Source organism: Erythrolamprus reginae, chromosome 1 (assembly GCF_031021105.1).
Source record: "Erythrolamprus reginae isolate rEryReg1 chromosome 1, rEryReg1.hap1, whole genome shotgun sequence".
Classification (NCBI taxonomy): Eukaryota; Metazoa; Chordata; class Lepidosauria; order Squamata; family Dipsadidae; genus Erythrolamprus; species Erythrolamprus reginae.
The window spans coordinates 411,861,646-411,878,545 of NC_091950.1; the positions used below are offsets into that span (position 1 = coordinate 411,861,646).

At 42.4% G+C, this 16,900-nt stretch overlaps 1 protein-coding gene across 3 annotated transcripts in view; it reads right to left on the minus strand.

Moving 5' to 3' along the window:
* The window catches only part of SGSM2 (small G protein signaling modulator 2), a 206,894-nt gene that overhangs the window by 47,796 nt on the left and 142,198 nt on the right, over nucleotides 1-16,900 (minus strand). For 2 of the 3 annotated variants that reach the window (XM_070735243.1, XM_070735245.1), the window contains exons 9-12: nucleotides 11,164-11,231; nucleotides 9,286-9,449; nucleotides 5,379-5,514; nucleotides 2,551-2,685 (exon numbers count right to left, since the gene is read on the minus strand). In XM_070735243.1, the coding sequence (XP_070591344.1) occupies nucleotides 2,551-2,685; nucleotides 5,379-5,514; nucleotides 9,286-9,449; nucleotides 11,164-11,231 (503 nt within the window). The remainder of the gene's footprint in view (nucleotides 1-2,550; nucleotides 2,686-5,378; nucleotides 5,515-9,285; nucleotides 9,450-11,163; nucleotides 11,232-16,900) is intronic. The other variant, XM_070735246.1, reaches the window with a different exon arrangement.

The following is a 16,900-nucleotide window of genomic DNA, read 5'->3' on the forward strand; positions in this document are numbered from 1 at the left end:
CCCACCGCTGGGATGCCCCGCCTCTGGGCTTCTGCTGCCAGCGAAGCACCCATTTTTGCGCTGCTGGGATTCCCCTGAGGCTCCCCTCCATGGAAATCCCCACCTCCGGACCTCCATGTTTTTGTGATGCTGCAGGGAAATCCCAGCAGGGGAATCCCAGCAGCGCAAAAACGGGTGCTTCGCTGGCAACAGAAGTCCGGAGGTGGGGTTTCCCAGTGAGGGGACCTTCAGTGAAATTGCAGCATCGCAAAAATACAGAGGTCCGGAGGTGGAGTTTTGAGGACTTTGGTGGTTTTGCAATGCTGCGATTTCATTGATGTTCCCTTCGCTGGGGAACCCCACCTCCGGACTTCCGTTGCCAGTGAAGCACTCGTTTTTGCGATGCTGGGATTCCCCTGCTAGGATTCCCCTGCAGCATCTCAAAAACACAGAAGTCCGGAGGTGGGGTTTCCCATGGAGGGGAGCCTCAGGGGAATCCCAACAGCACAAAAACAGACGCTTCGGCTAGCAAAAGGGATGAATTTTGGGCTTGCACGCATTAATCGCTTTTCCATTGATTCCTATGGGAAACATTGTTTCATCTTACAAACCTTTCACCTTAAGAACTTCGTCCCAGAACCAATTAAATTTGTAAGACAAGGTATCACTGTATCTTGAAATAACGAAGTACATTTTTAAAAAAAAATGAACAAGATGCATCGCATGAAGAAATTCCAACTTAGGTTCAAATTAACCTTCTCCGTTCTCTTCCCCTCCACAGAAATCAGGTGTAAATTTGATTAGCCTCAGCTATCGTGGCCTTTGTCCGTGCTAGCTGTGGCTTGTGAGAATCAGAGGACTGGGAAGTTCCCTGGCTAAGAAAGGATTAAGTAAATACAAGAAAGGAGAAAGAACCAACGATTGGTTCTCATGGATTGTAGAAACATGAAGCATAGAATCACAGGGCTGGAATGGACTTTGGAGGCCTTCTAGTCTAACCCCTGCTCAAGGTAGGAGACCTTAAAAAAATACAGTGGTACCTCTACTTAAGAACGCCTATACTTAACAACCTTTCTAGATAACAATTGGATGTTCAAGATTTTTTTGCCTCTTCTTAACAACCATTTTCTACTTAAGAACCCAAGCCCGGAAAAATTTCCCAAGAAATTTGAGAGTGGCACAAAGGTCTGGTCAGTTTCCTGCCATTCCCCCTTTAATCCTGGCCACCTCGGGCTTTTCTGGGCTGCCAGATGAGCCTTTCGGTGGCGCTTAAGGAGGCTTTGGCAGTCCAGAGCGAACAAAGCATTTTCCTTTCTCTGGGCGCTTGGAGAGGCAATAAACCTCTGCCAGTGCCAAGAGAAAAGAAACGTTCTCTTCGCTCTGGGAGCAACTGTCCTCCTCCTCTTCTTCCTTCTCCTCCTCCCACCCAAATTCCGAGCTTTTATTTCTTTCCTAATGGGTTTGCACACATTATTTGCTTTTACATTGATTCCTATGGGGAAAATTGCTTCTACTTACAAACTTTTCTACTTAAGAACCTGGTCATGGAACGAATTAAGTTCTTAAGTACAGGTACCACTGTATAACAGAATAACTAAGTTGGAAGAGACCTTTGAAATTCTTTTTGTCCAACCCTCTACTCAAACAGGAGACCTTATACCAGAGGTCTTCAAACATGGCAACTTTAAGATTTCGCTGTCAGAAAATTTATGTTTACTTCTAAGACCGACTTCTCTTTAACAAGCTTCCACCCATCGATCCTTATTCCTGCCTTTTGGTGCCCTGGAGAATAAGTCAATCTTCCTCTTCTCTGGGACAGCCCCTCAAGTCCCAGAAGACAATTAGATTGTCTACAGTTGAACTCTCCCCTTTTCTAAGAGGTCTGTAAGGGGTGTGCATAAGCGTACCACTATGCCTCCCATCCCTGTCGTATTGCCCTATTGTCTTTTTTTAATCAGTACTCTCTATGTTATGTTTATATAAACTACTATCCTATACTTGATTGACAATAAATAAATAAATAAACAAACAAACAAATAAAATAAATAAATAAAATAAAATAATTTTTTAAAAAATAAAATAAATAAATAAATAAAAAATAAAAAAATAAAAAAAAAATAAAAAAAAAATTAAATAAAAAAAATAAAAAATAAAAAAATAAAAAAATAAAAAAATAAAAATAAATAAAATAAATAAAATAAATAAAATAAATAAAATAAATAAAATAAATAAAATAAATTTTAATAAAATAAAAATAAAAAAATATATAAAAAAATAAAATAAAAATTAAAAAATATAAAATATAAAATAAATAAAATAAATAAAATAAAAAAATAAAAAAATAAAAAATAAATAAATTCTAGATTTTAGATAGGCTGGAAAGAGGGACAATGTTTTCTTCTCTCCTCCTTTCCACACAGTTGCTTTCCCTGACTCATAAGGATGCCCCAGGGATGGACTGACATTGCAGTAATGCCAACACTGTTGTACATTGAGTGGGCAAGTTGTTGCTCCAGAGCCAGTGGGAGAAATGAAGTGAGTTGGGAGGGCAGGGAGGAGAAGGATAAAAACCTTTCATCCTTTTAGAATCTGTGAGGTTCCGATTGCAGATCATGGATAGCATTGCGTGCAGCTTGTCTTCCTCCTCCTCGTCATCGTCGACGGAGGCAGAGCGGCTGGCAGCTAAGTGGTGGTAGTTAATAGTTACTGCTCAAAAAAATAGTGAAAGAGGAGCATAAGAAAACAAAACGGGTGCCAGGATTGACAATCAAGTCTTAAAAGGACATGTGGTCCTCCCCTCCTCTAGGGGTCAGTATATAATTCCATCTTCATGGATTTGCGGAACTTTTAATCTCCAACCAATGTCTTCTCTACCCAACCCAGAATTTGTATATCTCTCATCCAAACATTGGTGAACAATAGATTATGTTTTAGTAAGATGGGAGCTATCAAATTACTCCCGCAATCAAATTTATGGCACATGTAATCCACCAGATTTTGCTCATAAAATCCTTACCTTTTCCTCCCTGGAAGGCTATTTCAGGGGCGCACATAACAACACACACAACCCTAGACTCAGATTAACAAAGCCAAATTTCCATGTTCAGATAATATATTACTCCTATGAATTGTCATACGGTAAATTAACCATATCCTGGCTTAAAATGAAGGCCAGGTTATTTCAACAGTCTAAAATAATGGTTGTATTCTATATGGCATTTTTGTCAGAAAACAGTGTTTACATCCAGTTTCTGTCAAAAACGGACCCGTCTTGCACAATGGGTTTCCATAATGTCTTGGCACTTTCCTTTAGCAACCAGTATTGAAAAGGAGGGTTGTAAAATCAAGGTCTGGTTATGTAGTGACCCACTTTATGAACGTCACGACTTATGACCATAATTGTGGGGCTCAATTATATTCATAAGGATATACAGTGGCACCTCTACCTAAGGCCGCCTCTACTTATGAACTTTTCTAGATAAGAACCGTGTGTTCAAGATTTTTTTACCTCTTCTCAAGAACCACTTTCTACTTACAAACCCGAACCTCCGAAACTGTAACCGGAAAAGGCAGGGAGAAGCCTCCGTGGGGCCTTTCTAGGAATCTCCTGGGAGGAAACAGGGCCAGAAAAGGTGGGGTGAAGCCTCCGTGGGACCTCTCTAGGAATCTCCTGGGAGGTAACAGGGCTGGAAAAGGAGGGGAGAAGCCTCTGTGGGACCTCTCTAGGAATCTCCTGGGAGGAAACAGGGCCTCCACCCTCCCTGTGGTTTCCCCAATCGCACACATTATTTGCTTTTACATTGATTCCTATGGGAAAAATTGCTTCTTCTTAGAAACTTTTCTACTTAAAAACCTGGTCGCGGAACGAATTAAGTTCGTAAGTAGAGGTACCACTGTACCTGGTTAAACGTGAAGTATTTTAGGCTGAAAAATCTCTAGAATTCCAATAACCGAGAACAGATAAACTAGAATGGATCTGAAACACGATTCTTCTTCTAGATCTGATCCATCTGGAGTTAGACATCTTGCATTACACAGAAGACATAAACATTTCTTCCAAACCCCATAGAATTATGTCAGCAGCCAGTCCCTGTGGCCTAGTAAAGTAAGACTCGCGTACCCTGCGTTTCTCCGAAAATAACACCCTGTTTTATATTTTTTTTGAACCCTGAATTAAGCACTTTGCCTTGTTTGCCATGCACTCAAGAGCCTGATTGGGCTTATTATCAGAGGATGTAGAGTAGAGTGCTGTACTGCAGGCCACTGAAGCTGACTTGTAGATCTGAAGGTCAGCGGTTCAAATCTCATCACCGGCTCAAGGTTGACTCAGCCTTCCATCCTTCCGAGGTGGGTAAAATGAGGACCCGGATTGTGGGGGCAATAGGCTGGCTCTGTTAAAATAGTGTTATTGCTAACATGTTGTAAGTTGCCCTGAATCTAAGGAGAAAGGCGGCATAAAAATCAAATGAATGAATGAATAAATAAATAAATAAATTTCTGAAGAAACAGGGCAGCTGATTTTGATGTGATAGTAAAAAAAACCACCCCATAATTCAGTACAAGAAGAATAAATTACACAACTCCCAACTTTATGCATTTCTTCTTGGCGCAAAGCTATGAGAAAAAAACTAGAGGTTTGGCTGTCTTTTCATTTATTTTTGCTGGATCATTCAAACACAGACAAATTTGATTTTAATCTCCGTTTTGGTTAACCAGAGCAACAGCAACAATATAGTTTATAAAGCTGTTTGATCCCAGAACTTAATTATGGGGTAGCAACAGGAGTGGGAACACGTTGGTGCCACAAAGGATGCCAGAGTTAAATTCTCACAAGATTGTAGGTTTCCCATTCGGGTTTAGCAACCTCGACATCAAAACTGCAACAATCTTATATAATTTCCCACAAAAGAGTTGGGTTTCGACCACCTACAGGAAATTTATTATTAATTATTATTATTTACTTCTGCTCCTGTTCTGGAGAGCAAAAATGTTGGGCTTAATGTTGGTCATAAGTCAAGGACTACTGTATTTGGCAACTGGCCGGATTCATTTCAAAAATTGATTTAACCAATGCAATCAGTATCGGGTTCGTACAAAGCAAACTTTCGCAGGGATGCACACGTGCATTTGAAACTGCGTATAAAGTGCATCGGTGGCAACAGGAGTGGCAACCCCTGCCTGACTGCAGTGGTTCACTTAACAACTGTGGCAAGAAAGCTCGTAACATGGGGCAAAACTCACTTTTCAACGGAAAAAAAAATTGGGCTCAATTTTGGTGGTAAGTTGAGGACTACCTGGAATTCCGTTCAAGAATCTGTTTGGATGAAATGCCAGGATTGCAAGCCTGCCCGACGCCTTTCTCACACAATCCGTGAAACCAGAAGAGTAGAAATCCTTACTGTTCTCGTGCCTGTGGCCTGGGTAAATGATCCTGAAGACGTAATCAGTAGCCGTCTCCATGACCGATGGCATTTCTTCCATGTCCATCGACCGGTTGTGGCTGTTCCGTTTCCGGAGCTTTGGAAAAATTTTGCCCTGCAAGACAAGGTGGTGTGAGAGGAGGCTGAAGCTGCTGTACCTAAATAATGAAGCAGGCAGGTAAGTAGAGAGGCTCAAAAGCCAGGACTGTTGTCTAAACTTTAAGACTTGTGGACTTTTATTTTTTTATTTTATTTATTCTTTGTCCAATATACAATACATATGAAGGAGAATATACAATAAGTAATATATATAATGATAGAAAGTAAGAGAGAAGAGAGGTTGGAGGAAAGGAGAGAAAATGTATGAGATATGAGATAAGGAAAGAAGATTGGACAGGGGAAGATAGGCACATCAGTGCACTTATGTACGCCCCTTACTGGCCTCTTAGGAACTTGGAGAGGTCAATCGTGGAGAGTCTTAGGGAGAAATGTTTGGGGCTGGGGGCTGACACCACTGAGTCTGGCAATGAGTTCCACGCTTCGACAACTCGATTGTTAAAGTCATATTTTTTACAGTCAAGTTTGGAGAGGTTGATGTTAAGTTTGAATCTGTTGCGTGCTCTTGTGTTGTTGCTGTTGAAGCTGAAGTAGTCATTGACCGGAAGGACGTTGCAGCATATGATCTTGTGGGCAATACTTAGATTGTGTTTTAGGCGTCGCACTTCTAAGCTTTCAAGATCCAGGATAGTTAGTCTATTTTCGTAAGGTATTCTGTTGCGAGTGGAGGAGTGAAGGGCTCTTCTGGTGAAGTACCTTTGGACGTTTTCGAGAGTGTTGATGTCTGAGATGTGGTGTGGGTTCCAGACAGATGAGCTGTATTCGAGAATGGGTCTGGCATAGGTTTTGGGTCTGGCATAGGACTTCAACTCCCAGAGTTCCTCAACATAGAAACATAGAAGTCTAACCGCAGAAAAAGACCTCATGGTCCATCTAGTCTGCCCTTACACTATTTTCCGTATTTTATCTTAGGATGGATATATGTTTATCCCAGACATGTTTAAATTCAGTTACTGTGGATTTACCAACCACGTCTGCTGGAAGTTAGTTCCAAGGATCTACTACTCTTTCAGTAAAATAATATTTTCTCATGTTGCTTTTGATCTTTCCCGCAACTAACTTCAGATTGTGTCCCCTTGTTTCTTGTGTTCACTTTCCTATTAAAAAACACTTCCCCCCTGAACCTTATTTAACCCTTTAACATATTTAAATGTTTCGATCATGTCCCCCCTTTTCCTTCTGTCCTCCAGACTATACAGATTGAGTTCATTAAGTCTTTCCTGATACGTTTTATGCTGAAGACCTTCCACCATTCTTGTAGCCCGTCTTTGGACCCGTTCAATTTTGTCAATATCTTTTTGTAGGTGAGGTTTTGCTGGCTGTGGAATTCTGGGAGTCGAAGTCTACAAGCCTTAAAGTTGCCAAAGCTGGAAACCCTTGATCTAAAAGATCTCTTGGGAGATTGTTAAGAAAAAGCCAAGTTGTTAAGGCCAGGTTGTTAAGAAAAAAAAAAAAAAAAAAGCTACCTGAACCAGATAAGACCTTGGGTCTGAGCACATGGGAAAACCCCTCCCAAGCCCCATCAAGCGGTACCAGACTTTTTAAAAAAATAAATAGATTAATAAATTTTATTTACATATATAAATACATAATGACAATACAAAAACGGTACAAACAAATAGAATTAAAAACATAATATACCACCCCTCTTCGGAGAGGGGAGGCATACAAATCTAATAAATAATAATAATAATAATAATAATAATAATAATAATAATAATAATAATTATTATTATAGAAGTGGGCGAGTGCATAACAGGTCTGTATTCTCTATAGCCCATTGTAGATAAGTTAATAATCTGAAATACTTATTAATTAATAAAAAATACAAGAAAAAAAACCTAAAACCCCCCACCAAAAACCAAGTACGGTAATAGTCTTAATTATTACACATAACTTTATCTTCTATATATAACAGACTTGCACCAGGTAAGTTTCTTTTGCATAGTTAAAGGTTTAAGATTTTTTGGAGGGTGGGTATATTTTTTTTTCAAGGCAATGGTAAAATAGATCCCAGCAATTATAGAATTGAGATTCCTTATTATTTCTTAATTCTAATGTTAATTTAACCATTTCTACACACTGTGTAATTTTCTCCAGTATTAGCTCCTCCTGTGGTATTTCTTTGTTTTTCCACATTTGAGCGAAAGCTATTCTAGCTGCAGTTGTAATATGAATTATCAAATATATGTGATTTTTATTGAGGTGTAGCTGTAGGATTCCTAAAAGAAAACATTCTGGGGTTTTATTCAAATTAACATCTAAAATTTAATCGAGCCAGTTTCCTACTCTTTTCCAGTAGGTTTGAGATTTTTCACATTCCCACCATGTGGAAATACGTTCCGTATTCTTTTTTTTACATTTCCAGCAGGTGGACGATAGCTTTTTATCTTTCTTTGCTAACTTGGCGGGAGTGGCATGCCATCTGTAAAACATTTTAATCCAATTTTCCTTATAAGATGTTGCTAAAGTCAGTTTATAATTCCTACTCTATAATAGTTGCCATTCCTCAGGTTTTATCTCTAATTTAAAATTAAAATCCCATTTTTCTATGTTTTTTCTGGGCCAGGAATCCACCAATTAACAGTTCACTTAACAGCTTCTGTGGGCATGAAATCACTTCATTGCCAGATTTCAAGTTTTGGAATTTCTAATGTCATCATCGGAGCCAATTAGGAAGGGAATCGTTAAGTTGCTCTAAAACAACTTAATCTTGACAAACTCCCAACCATGACAACTTTAAAACCTCTGGACTTCAACTCCCAGAATTCTCCAACCAGCCAGGAAGTCCACAGGCCCACAGTCCTAAACACGCCAAGGTTGGACACCCCTATTCTAGAACTTGATACCCTTCAATGCTTCTCATACAGAAATAATCCATGTTTAACAAGGACTACAGTGGTACCTCGTGATACGAACCCCTCGTGATACGAACCCCTCGTGATATGAACCTGGGGTTCGGAAATTTTTTGCCTCTTCTTACAAACTTTTTTCGGCTTACGAACCCACCGCAGATCACGAAATGGTGCTCTGCTGGGCACCGCCGCCCAGCTGTCACCTTTTAAAACAGCCAGGGGGCTTCTCAGCGTTCTCACAAACCCGAACCCGAACTTTTCAGGTTCAGGAGGCCGCCGAAAAGCGCCGCCGCCAGGTTGTCACCTTCTGAAACAGCGCCCAGCTGTTTCAGAAGGTGACAGCCGGACGGTGGCGCTTCTCCGCGGCCTCCGGAACCCGAACCCGAACTTCCAGATTTGGCGTTCGGGAGAACGCCGAGAAGCCCCCCGGCTGTTTCAGAAGGTGACAACTGGGGGGCAGCACTTCTTGGCGGCCTCCGGAACCCGAACCGAAACCCAAACTTCTGGATTTGGCGTTCGGGAGAATGCCGAGAAGCCCCCCGGCTGTTTCAGAAGGTGACAGCTGGGTGGCGGCGCTTCTCGGCGGCCTCCCAAACCCGAACCCGAAAAGTTCGGGTTTGGGTTCGGGAGAACGCCGAGAAGCCCCCCGGCTGTTTTAAAAGGTGACAGCCGGGCGGTGGCGCCCGGCGGAGCGCCATTTTGTGATTTTTTTTTCTTTTTGCACGCATTAATTGCTTTTACATTGTTTCCTATGGGAAACAATGTTTCGTCTTATGAACTTTTCGCCTTACGAACCTACTTCCGGAACCAATTAGGTTCGTAAGACGAGGTATTACTGTACCTGTAAATTAGAGGCAGTAGCACGTTAGAGAAGGCTGAAGCAAAGCAAAGAGAGTTGGAGTCTCTAGCCTTACCTTTCCCTGTTGAGACCACAATGGAGGCTCCAGCTGTCCCCGGGGCAGGAGGCCATTCTCAAGGCAAGAAAGGAAGGCCAGGAGATGTCCACCAGGTGGAAAATGGAGTGGGGGCCTCTGGATACCATCCTGGCTCACCAGCACCAAAGTCCCACCTTGGTCAGCTGCAGGGATAAAAGTTCCTTGCTATTGGTTTACACACAAAAAAAGGCAATATAGAACCGCAATCCTAAAACACCACCCCTTGTTGAAATTAAGCAGGACCAAAAGTGCAGGATGCAGAAATTACTTAGGAATGCCTTGGACATCAATTTCAAAGAGTCATAGTATCAGAGGCCTCTTGAAAGCCTCGAGTGATGAAGTGTCCACAACTTCTGAAGGCAAGCTGTTCCCTTGGTTGATTCTTCTCACTGTCAGAAAGTTCCTCCTTATTTCCAGGTTGAATCTCTCTTTGTTCAGTTTCCATCCATTATTCCTTGTCTGGCCTTCAGGTGCTTTGGAGAATAGGTTGTCCCCCTCCTCTCTGTGGCAAACCCTCAAATATTGGAACACTGCTATGTTCTGGTCCTTCTCTTCACTAGACCAGCCATGCCTAAGTAACCGTTCTTCATATGTTTTAGCCTCCACTACCCCAAGTAAGCAGACAATTTCTTTTGTATGGAGGCAGGGAAGAGAGACAGAGAGCTGCAGTGATAAACTTGCAGCCTATGAAAAATACACTGCTAAAAAAAAAATAAAGGGAACACTCAAAGAGCACGTCCTAGATCTGAATGAATGAAATATTCCCATTGAATACTTTGTTCTGTACAAAGTTGAATGGGCTGACATAATGTGAAATTGATTGTCAATTAAGTGGACAGTTCGATTTCAATTCAATTTATTAGACTTGTATGCCGCCCCTCTCCGAGGACCCGAAGCAGCTCACAACATGAAATACAAACAATATGTATACAAATCTAATAGTTAAAAAACCACTAACTAAATTCCCATTATATAAAAGTCAGTCTACTCAATCACATCCATACATAACATTTAACAGTCAGAGAAGAAGGGGACATGGTCTAGCTGCCCCATGCCTGGCGACATAGATGGGTCTTAAGTGTCTTGCGGAAGGTGAGGAGGGTGGGGGAAGTACGAATCTCTGGAGGGAGCTGATTCCAGAGGGCCGGAGCTGCCCCAGAGAAGGCTCTTCCCCTAGGTCCTGCCAGATGACATTGTTTGGTCGACGGGACCTGGAGAAGGCCAACTCTGTGGGACCTAATTGGCCGCTGGGATTTGTGCGGCAGAAGGCGGTCCCATAAGATTTCACAGAAGTTTGATTTACTTGGAGTTATATTGTTTTAAGTGTTCCCTTTATTTTTTTTGAGCAGTATATACCCCACACACCCACCCACAAACACTACTAGATCTTCATTTAGGATGGCATTTTGTTTCAGCAATAACTAGCTTCTTTTATTTAACATATTAATCATCCTAATTTCTGGATCTCTTCAACAAAATTCTCCAACCACTTCAAATTCCTTTTCTGACAGCACTCCAGTAAAGTTGATGCATATAAAGTTAAAGTATCAACCGCATGAAATTGGTGCAATTCATTAACAAAGTAACATGATTGCTGATTTTAAGACAGATTTCTTCAGTTACTGAGAAAAAAATGCTCTCTTAAATCACTAACTTCTGTTTGAATAGATTTCTTTAGTGTGATTGGACACACGGGGAATTTGCCTTTGGTGCATATGCTCTCAGTGCACATAAAAGAAAACGTACATTGGTCAAGAATCATAAGTTACAACACTTAATGATTGTCATAGGGGTCAAATAAGCAATCGGGGAACATCGGTTGTAGGTGTTTAAAACCCATTAAATAGGAAGACTTACGTTGTTGATGGCAGTGGATGCAGACAATTTGGCTGAACGGTACTATCAAGGCGTAGTCCCAGTAGATGCTGAATAGAATAGAATAGAATAGAATAGAATTTTATTGGCCAAGTGTGATTGGACACACAAGGAATTTGTCTTGGTGCATATGCTCTCAGCGTACATAAAATAAAATATACATTTGTCAAGAATCATATGGTACAACACTTAATGATTGTCATTAAGTACAACACTTAATAATTGTCCTCTCTTCTTGTATTCTTTCATTGATATATTCTATTCCTATATCTTCTTTTCTATTATTTCTTAGATATATTTTACTATGAGTATCTCCTCTATAATCTTCATCATGTATTTTACTATGTGTATATGGATATATACCCACTAAAACCCTCATTGTGTATTGGACAAAATAAATAAATAAAATAAAATAAAATAAGCAATGAAGAAGCAATATTAATAAAAATCTTAGGATACAAGCAACAAGTTACAGTCATACAGTCAACATGGGAGGAAATGGGTAATCGGAATGATGAGAAAAACTAGTAGAATAGAAGTGCAGATTTAGTAGAAAGTCTGACAGTGTTGAGGGAATTATTTGTTTAGTAGAGTGATGCCGTTCGGAAAAAAACTGTTCTTGTGTCTAGTTGTCTTGGTGTGCAGTGCTCTGTAGCGACGTTTTGAGGGTAGGAGTTGAAACAATTTGTGTCCAGGATGTGAGGGGTCAGTAAATATTTTCCCCGCCCTCTTTTTGACTCGTGCAGTATACAGGTCCTCAATGGAAGGCAGAGATCAAAACGACACTGAAGTGTGACAACAGTTGAAAAGAGAAAGGTGGACTTCCCATCCCTTAGGGCAGTGTTTCCCAACCTTGGCAACTTGAAGATATTTGGACTTCAACTCCCAGAATTCCACATCCAGCGGATGCTGGCTGTGGAATTCTGGGAGTTGAAGTCCAGATACCTTCAAGTTGCCAAGGTTGGGAAACACTGCGTCAGGGGTTTAAATAGAGGCAAGGCAACCATCAATCACAAAAGCTGTCATTTGGATTTGTTCATAGAAAACTAGACTTTAAGGTACTAAACACAATCACTGGACCATGGAATCATATTCAGTGACAACAACTACGAAGGCAGCCCTTAATCCATCTAGTCATTGAAATAAAACATTGTTTATATGAAAAAAAATCAGATACTAGATGGGTGTATGCCCTCCGCTTACAGCCAGTCATAATTTACCCAAGAGGTCTTGCAACACAATGAGTTTTAACACATGACAAATTATTATTTGATAAAATTCTTGCAATCTGGGTGACCTGTAACTTGTATTTCTATCACCAATTTGTTTTCACTTCCTCTTCCTGTTCCCCTGGCATCATCCTACTTTAAATCCTAAGACAGTCTAGTCCAATGTTTGTCAGCAACTTTAAGATGGTTGAACTTCAACTCCCAGAATACCCCAGCTGGGGAATTGAAGTCCAAACATAGGGCAGGGCAGAACAAAATAGTAGAATAGAATAGAATAGAATAGAATAGGATGGGATGGGATGCATTCATTCATTCATTCATTCATTCATTCATTCATTCATTCATTTATTAGATTTGTATGCCGCCCCTCTCCGAAGACTCGTGGCGGCTAACAACAATAAAAAAGACAATGTAAACAAATCTAATATTAAAAATAATCTAAAAACCCCCAATTTAAAGAACCAATCATACGTACAAACATACCATGTATAAATTCTATAAGCCTAGGGGGGAAGGGAAAATTTCAATTCCCCCATGCCTGACGACAGAGGTGGGTTTTAAGGAGCTTCCGAAAGGCAAGGAGGGTGGGAGCAACTCTGATATCTGGGGGGAGTTGGTTCCAGAGAGTCGGGACCGCCACAGAGAAGGCTCTTCCCCTGGGTCCCGCCAGACGACATTGTTTCGTCTACAGGACCCGGAGAAGGCCAACTCTGTGGGACCTAACTGGTCGCTGGGATTCGTGCGGCAGAAGGCGGTCCTGGAGATATTCTGGTCCGATGCCATGAAGGGCTTTATAGGTCATAACTAACACTTTGAATTGTGACCGGAAACCGATCGGCAACCAATGCAGACTGCGGAGTGTTGGAGTAACATGGGCATATTTAGGATGGGATTGGTTGGGGTGGGGTGAGATGGGATGGGATAGAATAGAATAGAATAGAATTTTATTGGCCAAGTGTGAATGGACACACAAGGAATTTGTCTTTGGTGCATATGCTCTTTGTGTACATAAAAGAAAATATAAGTTCGTCAAGAATCATAAAGTACAAGACTTAATGATACTCCGGGTACAAATAAGCAATCAAATCATATTAGGAACCAATCAATATAAATTGCAAAGATACAAGCAACAAAGTTACAGTCATGGGAGTGGGAGGAGACGGGTGATGGCAACGATGAGAAGATTAATAGTGCAGACTTAGTAAATAGTTTGACAGTGTTGATGGAATTATTTGTTTAGCAGAGTGATGGCGTTCAGGAAAAAACTGTTCTTATAGAAACATAGAAGACTGACAGCAGAAAAAGACCTCATGGTCCATCTAGTCTGCCCTTATACTATTTCCTGTGTTTTATCTTAGGATGGATCTATGTTTATCCCAGGCATGTTTAAATTCAGTTACTGTGGATTTACCAACCACGTCTGCTGGAAGTTTGTTCCAAGGATCTACTACTCTTTCAGTAAAATAATATTTTCTCATGTTGCTTTTGATCTTTCCCCCAACTAACCTCAGATTGTGTCCCCTTGTTCTTGTGTTCACTTTCTTATTAAAAACACTTCCCTCATGGACCTTATTTAACCCTTTAACATATTTAAATGTTTCGATCATGTCCCCCCTTTTCCTTCTGTCCTCCAGACTATACAGATTGAGTTCATTAAGTCTTTCCTGATACGTTTTATGCTTAAGACCTTCCACCATTGTTGTAGCCTGTCTTTGGACCCGTTCAATTTTGTCAATATCTTTTTGTAGGTGAGGTCTCCAGAATTGAACACAGTACAGTGATCCCCCGTTTATTGCGTCCCCAACCATTGCGAACAGGGTACTTCGCTATTTTTCAACCCGGAAGTCAAAATACCATCTACGCATGCGTGCCCGTGGGCACGCATGCGTAGATGGCAACCGGGAGATCAGCTGCTGGGCGGCTTCCCTGAGTCTTCCCCCTCTTGCTGGCGTCAGCGAGGAGTTTCCCCACCGCCCACGCAAACTCCTCGCTGCCGCCCGCCCTTCGCCCGCCCACGCCGTTCATTCTCGGCGCTTTCGAGCTGAGTCCGGGAGCGAATTTGCTCCCGGATTCAGCTCGAAAGCGGCGAGAATGAACGGCGTGGAAAAGCCGTTCCTTGCCTTTCGTTCTCGGCGCTTTCGAGCTGAGTCCGGGAGCGAATTTGCTCCCGGATTCAGCTCAAAAGCGGCGAGAATGAACGGCGTGGAAAAGCCGTTCCTTGCCGTTCATTCTCGGCGCTTTCGAGCTGAGTCCGGGAGCGAATTTGCTCCCGGATTCAGCTCGAAAGCGGTGAGAATGAACGGCGTGGAAAAGCCGTTCCTTGCCTTTCGTTCTCGGCGCTTTCGAGCTGAGTCCGGGAGCGAATTTGCTCCCGGATTCAGCTCAAAAGCGGCGAGAATGAACGGCGTGGAAAAGCCGTTCCTTGCCGTTCGTTCTCGGCGCTTTCGAGCTGAGTCCGGGAGCGAATTTGCTCCCGGATTCAGCTCGAAAGCGGCGAGAATGAACGGCGTGGAAAAGCCGTTCCTTGCCTTTCGTTCTCGGCGCTTTCGAGCTGAGTCCGGGAGCGAATTTGCTCCCGGATTCAGCTCGAAAGCGGCGAGAATGAACGGCGTGGAAAAGCCGTTCCTTGCCTTTCGTTCTCGGCGCTTTCGAGCTGAGTCCGGGAGCGAATTTGCTCCCGGATTCAGCTCGAAAGCGGCGAGAATGAACGGCGTGGAAAAGCCGTTCCTTGCCGTTCGTTCTCGGCGCTTTCGAGCTGAGTCCGGGAGCGAATTTGCTCCCGGATTCAGCTCGAAAGCGGCGAGAATGAACGGCGTGGAAAAGCCGTTCCTTGCCGTTCGTTCTCGGCGCTTTCGAGCTGAGTCCGGGAGCGAATTTGCTCCCGGATTCAGCTTGAAAGCGGCGAGAATGAACGGCGTGGACAAGCCGTTCCTTGCCGCTTGCTATCGGCGCTTTTGAGCTGAGTTCGGGAGCGAATTCGCTCCCGGACTCAGCTCGAAAGTGCCGAGAGCCAGCGCCCCCCGGACCCCCAACCCGGGTTTGGGGGGCTGCTAGGAAGCCCTCCATGCCGGCGGCAAACAGCCGCGCCGCCCCCAATCTTCGGCTCCTCGCTAGCGCTGTGGGAGTAAAAACACCATCTGCACATGCGCAGATGGTGTTTTTACTTCCGCAGCGCTACTTCGCGAAAACCCGCTCGTTGCGGGGGGTCCTGGAACGGAACCCTCGCAACGAGCGGGGGATCACTGTACTCCAAATGTGGTCTCACCAGCGCTCTATAAAGTGGGATCATAATCTCCCTCTTCCTGCTTGTTATACCTCTAGCTATGCAGCCAAGCATCCTACTTGCTTTCCCTACCGCCTGACTGCACTGTTCAATGTTATGTCTAGTTATTCGGGTGTGCACTGCTCTATAGTGTCGTTTTGAGGGTAGGAGTTAAAACAGTATGTGTCCAGCAGGATGTGAGGAGTCTGTAAATATTTTCACAGCCCTTTTTAAAGATGCCAAGGCTGAGAAACATTTGCATCTGATGGACCAAGCCACACTTTGCAAAGGTTTGTGGCTTTGAATAAAATTTGGGAATGAGAAACCGATTCTAGCAGACTCCTGGTTTTTTGCTACAATAGATTAACACAGCTTTCTTCCTACACTGTTGGTTTTGAGCAATTTAGAATTTAACGAGGATACTTTGCTGAAAATAATTTGGAATTTATTTTATTTATTTTATTTATTCATTTGTCCAATACACAAATACATAGGAAGAAAAATAGACATGTAGTAACATATATAAGGGTAAAAGTGAACTTAGAGGAGAGGATATATGAAAGAAAGAGAATATATATGATAAGTGAGAGAAAGGAAAGACAATTGGACAGGGGCCAAAAGGCACACCAGTGCACTTATGTACGCCCCTCATTAGCCTCTTAGGAACCTGGAGAGGTCAATCGTGGAGAGTCTAAGGGAGAAATGTTGGGGGTTAGGGGTTGACACAATTGAGTCTGGCAATGAGTGCCACGCTTCGATAACTCGATGGTTGAAATCATATTTTTTACAGTCAAGTTTGGAGCGGTTCGTATTAAGTTTGAATCTGTTGCGTGCTCTTGTGTTGTTGCAGTTGAAGCTAAAGTAGTCATTGACCGGTAGGACGTTGCAGCATATGATCTTGTGGGCAATACTCAAATCGTGTTTTAGGCGCCGTAGTTCTAGGCTTTCTAGGCCCAGGATTGTTAGTCTATTTTCGTAGGATATTCTGTTTCGAGTGGAGGAGTGAAGGGCTCTTCTGGTGAAATATCTTTGGACATTTTCAAGGGTGTTGATGTCTGAGATGTGGTATGGGTTCCAGACAGATGAGCAGTAGTCTAGGATGGGTCTGGCAAAAGTTTTGTAGGCTCTTGTGAGTAGCGTGAGATTGCCTGAGCAGAAGCTGCGTAGGAGCAGGTTAACAACTCTACAAGCTTTTTTGACGATAATTTGCGAGGAGCAAATGCGCTAT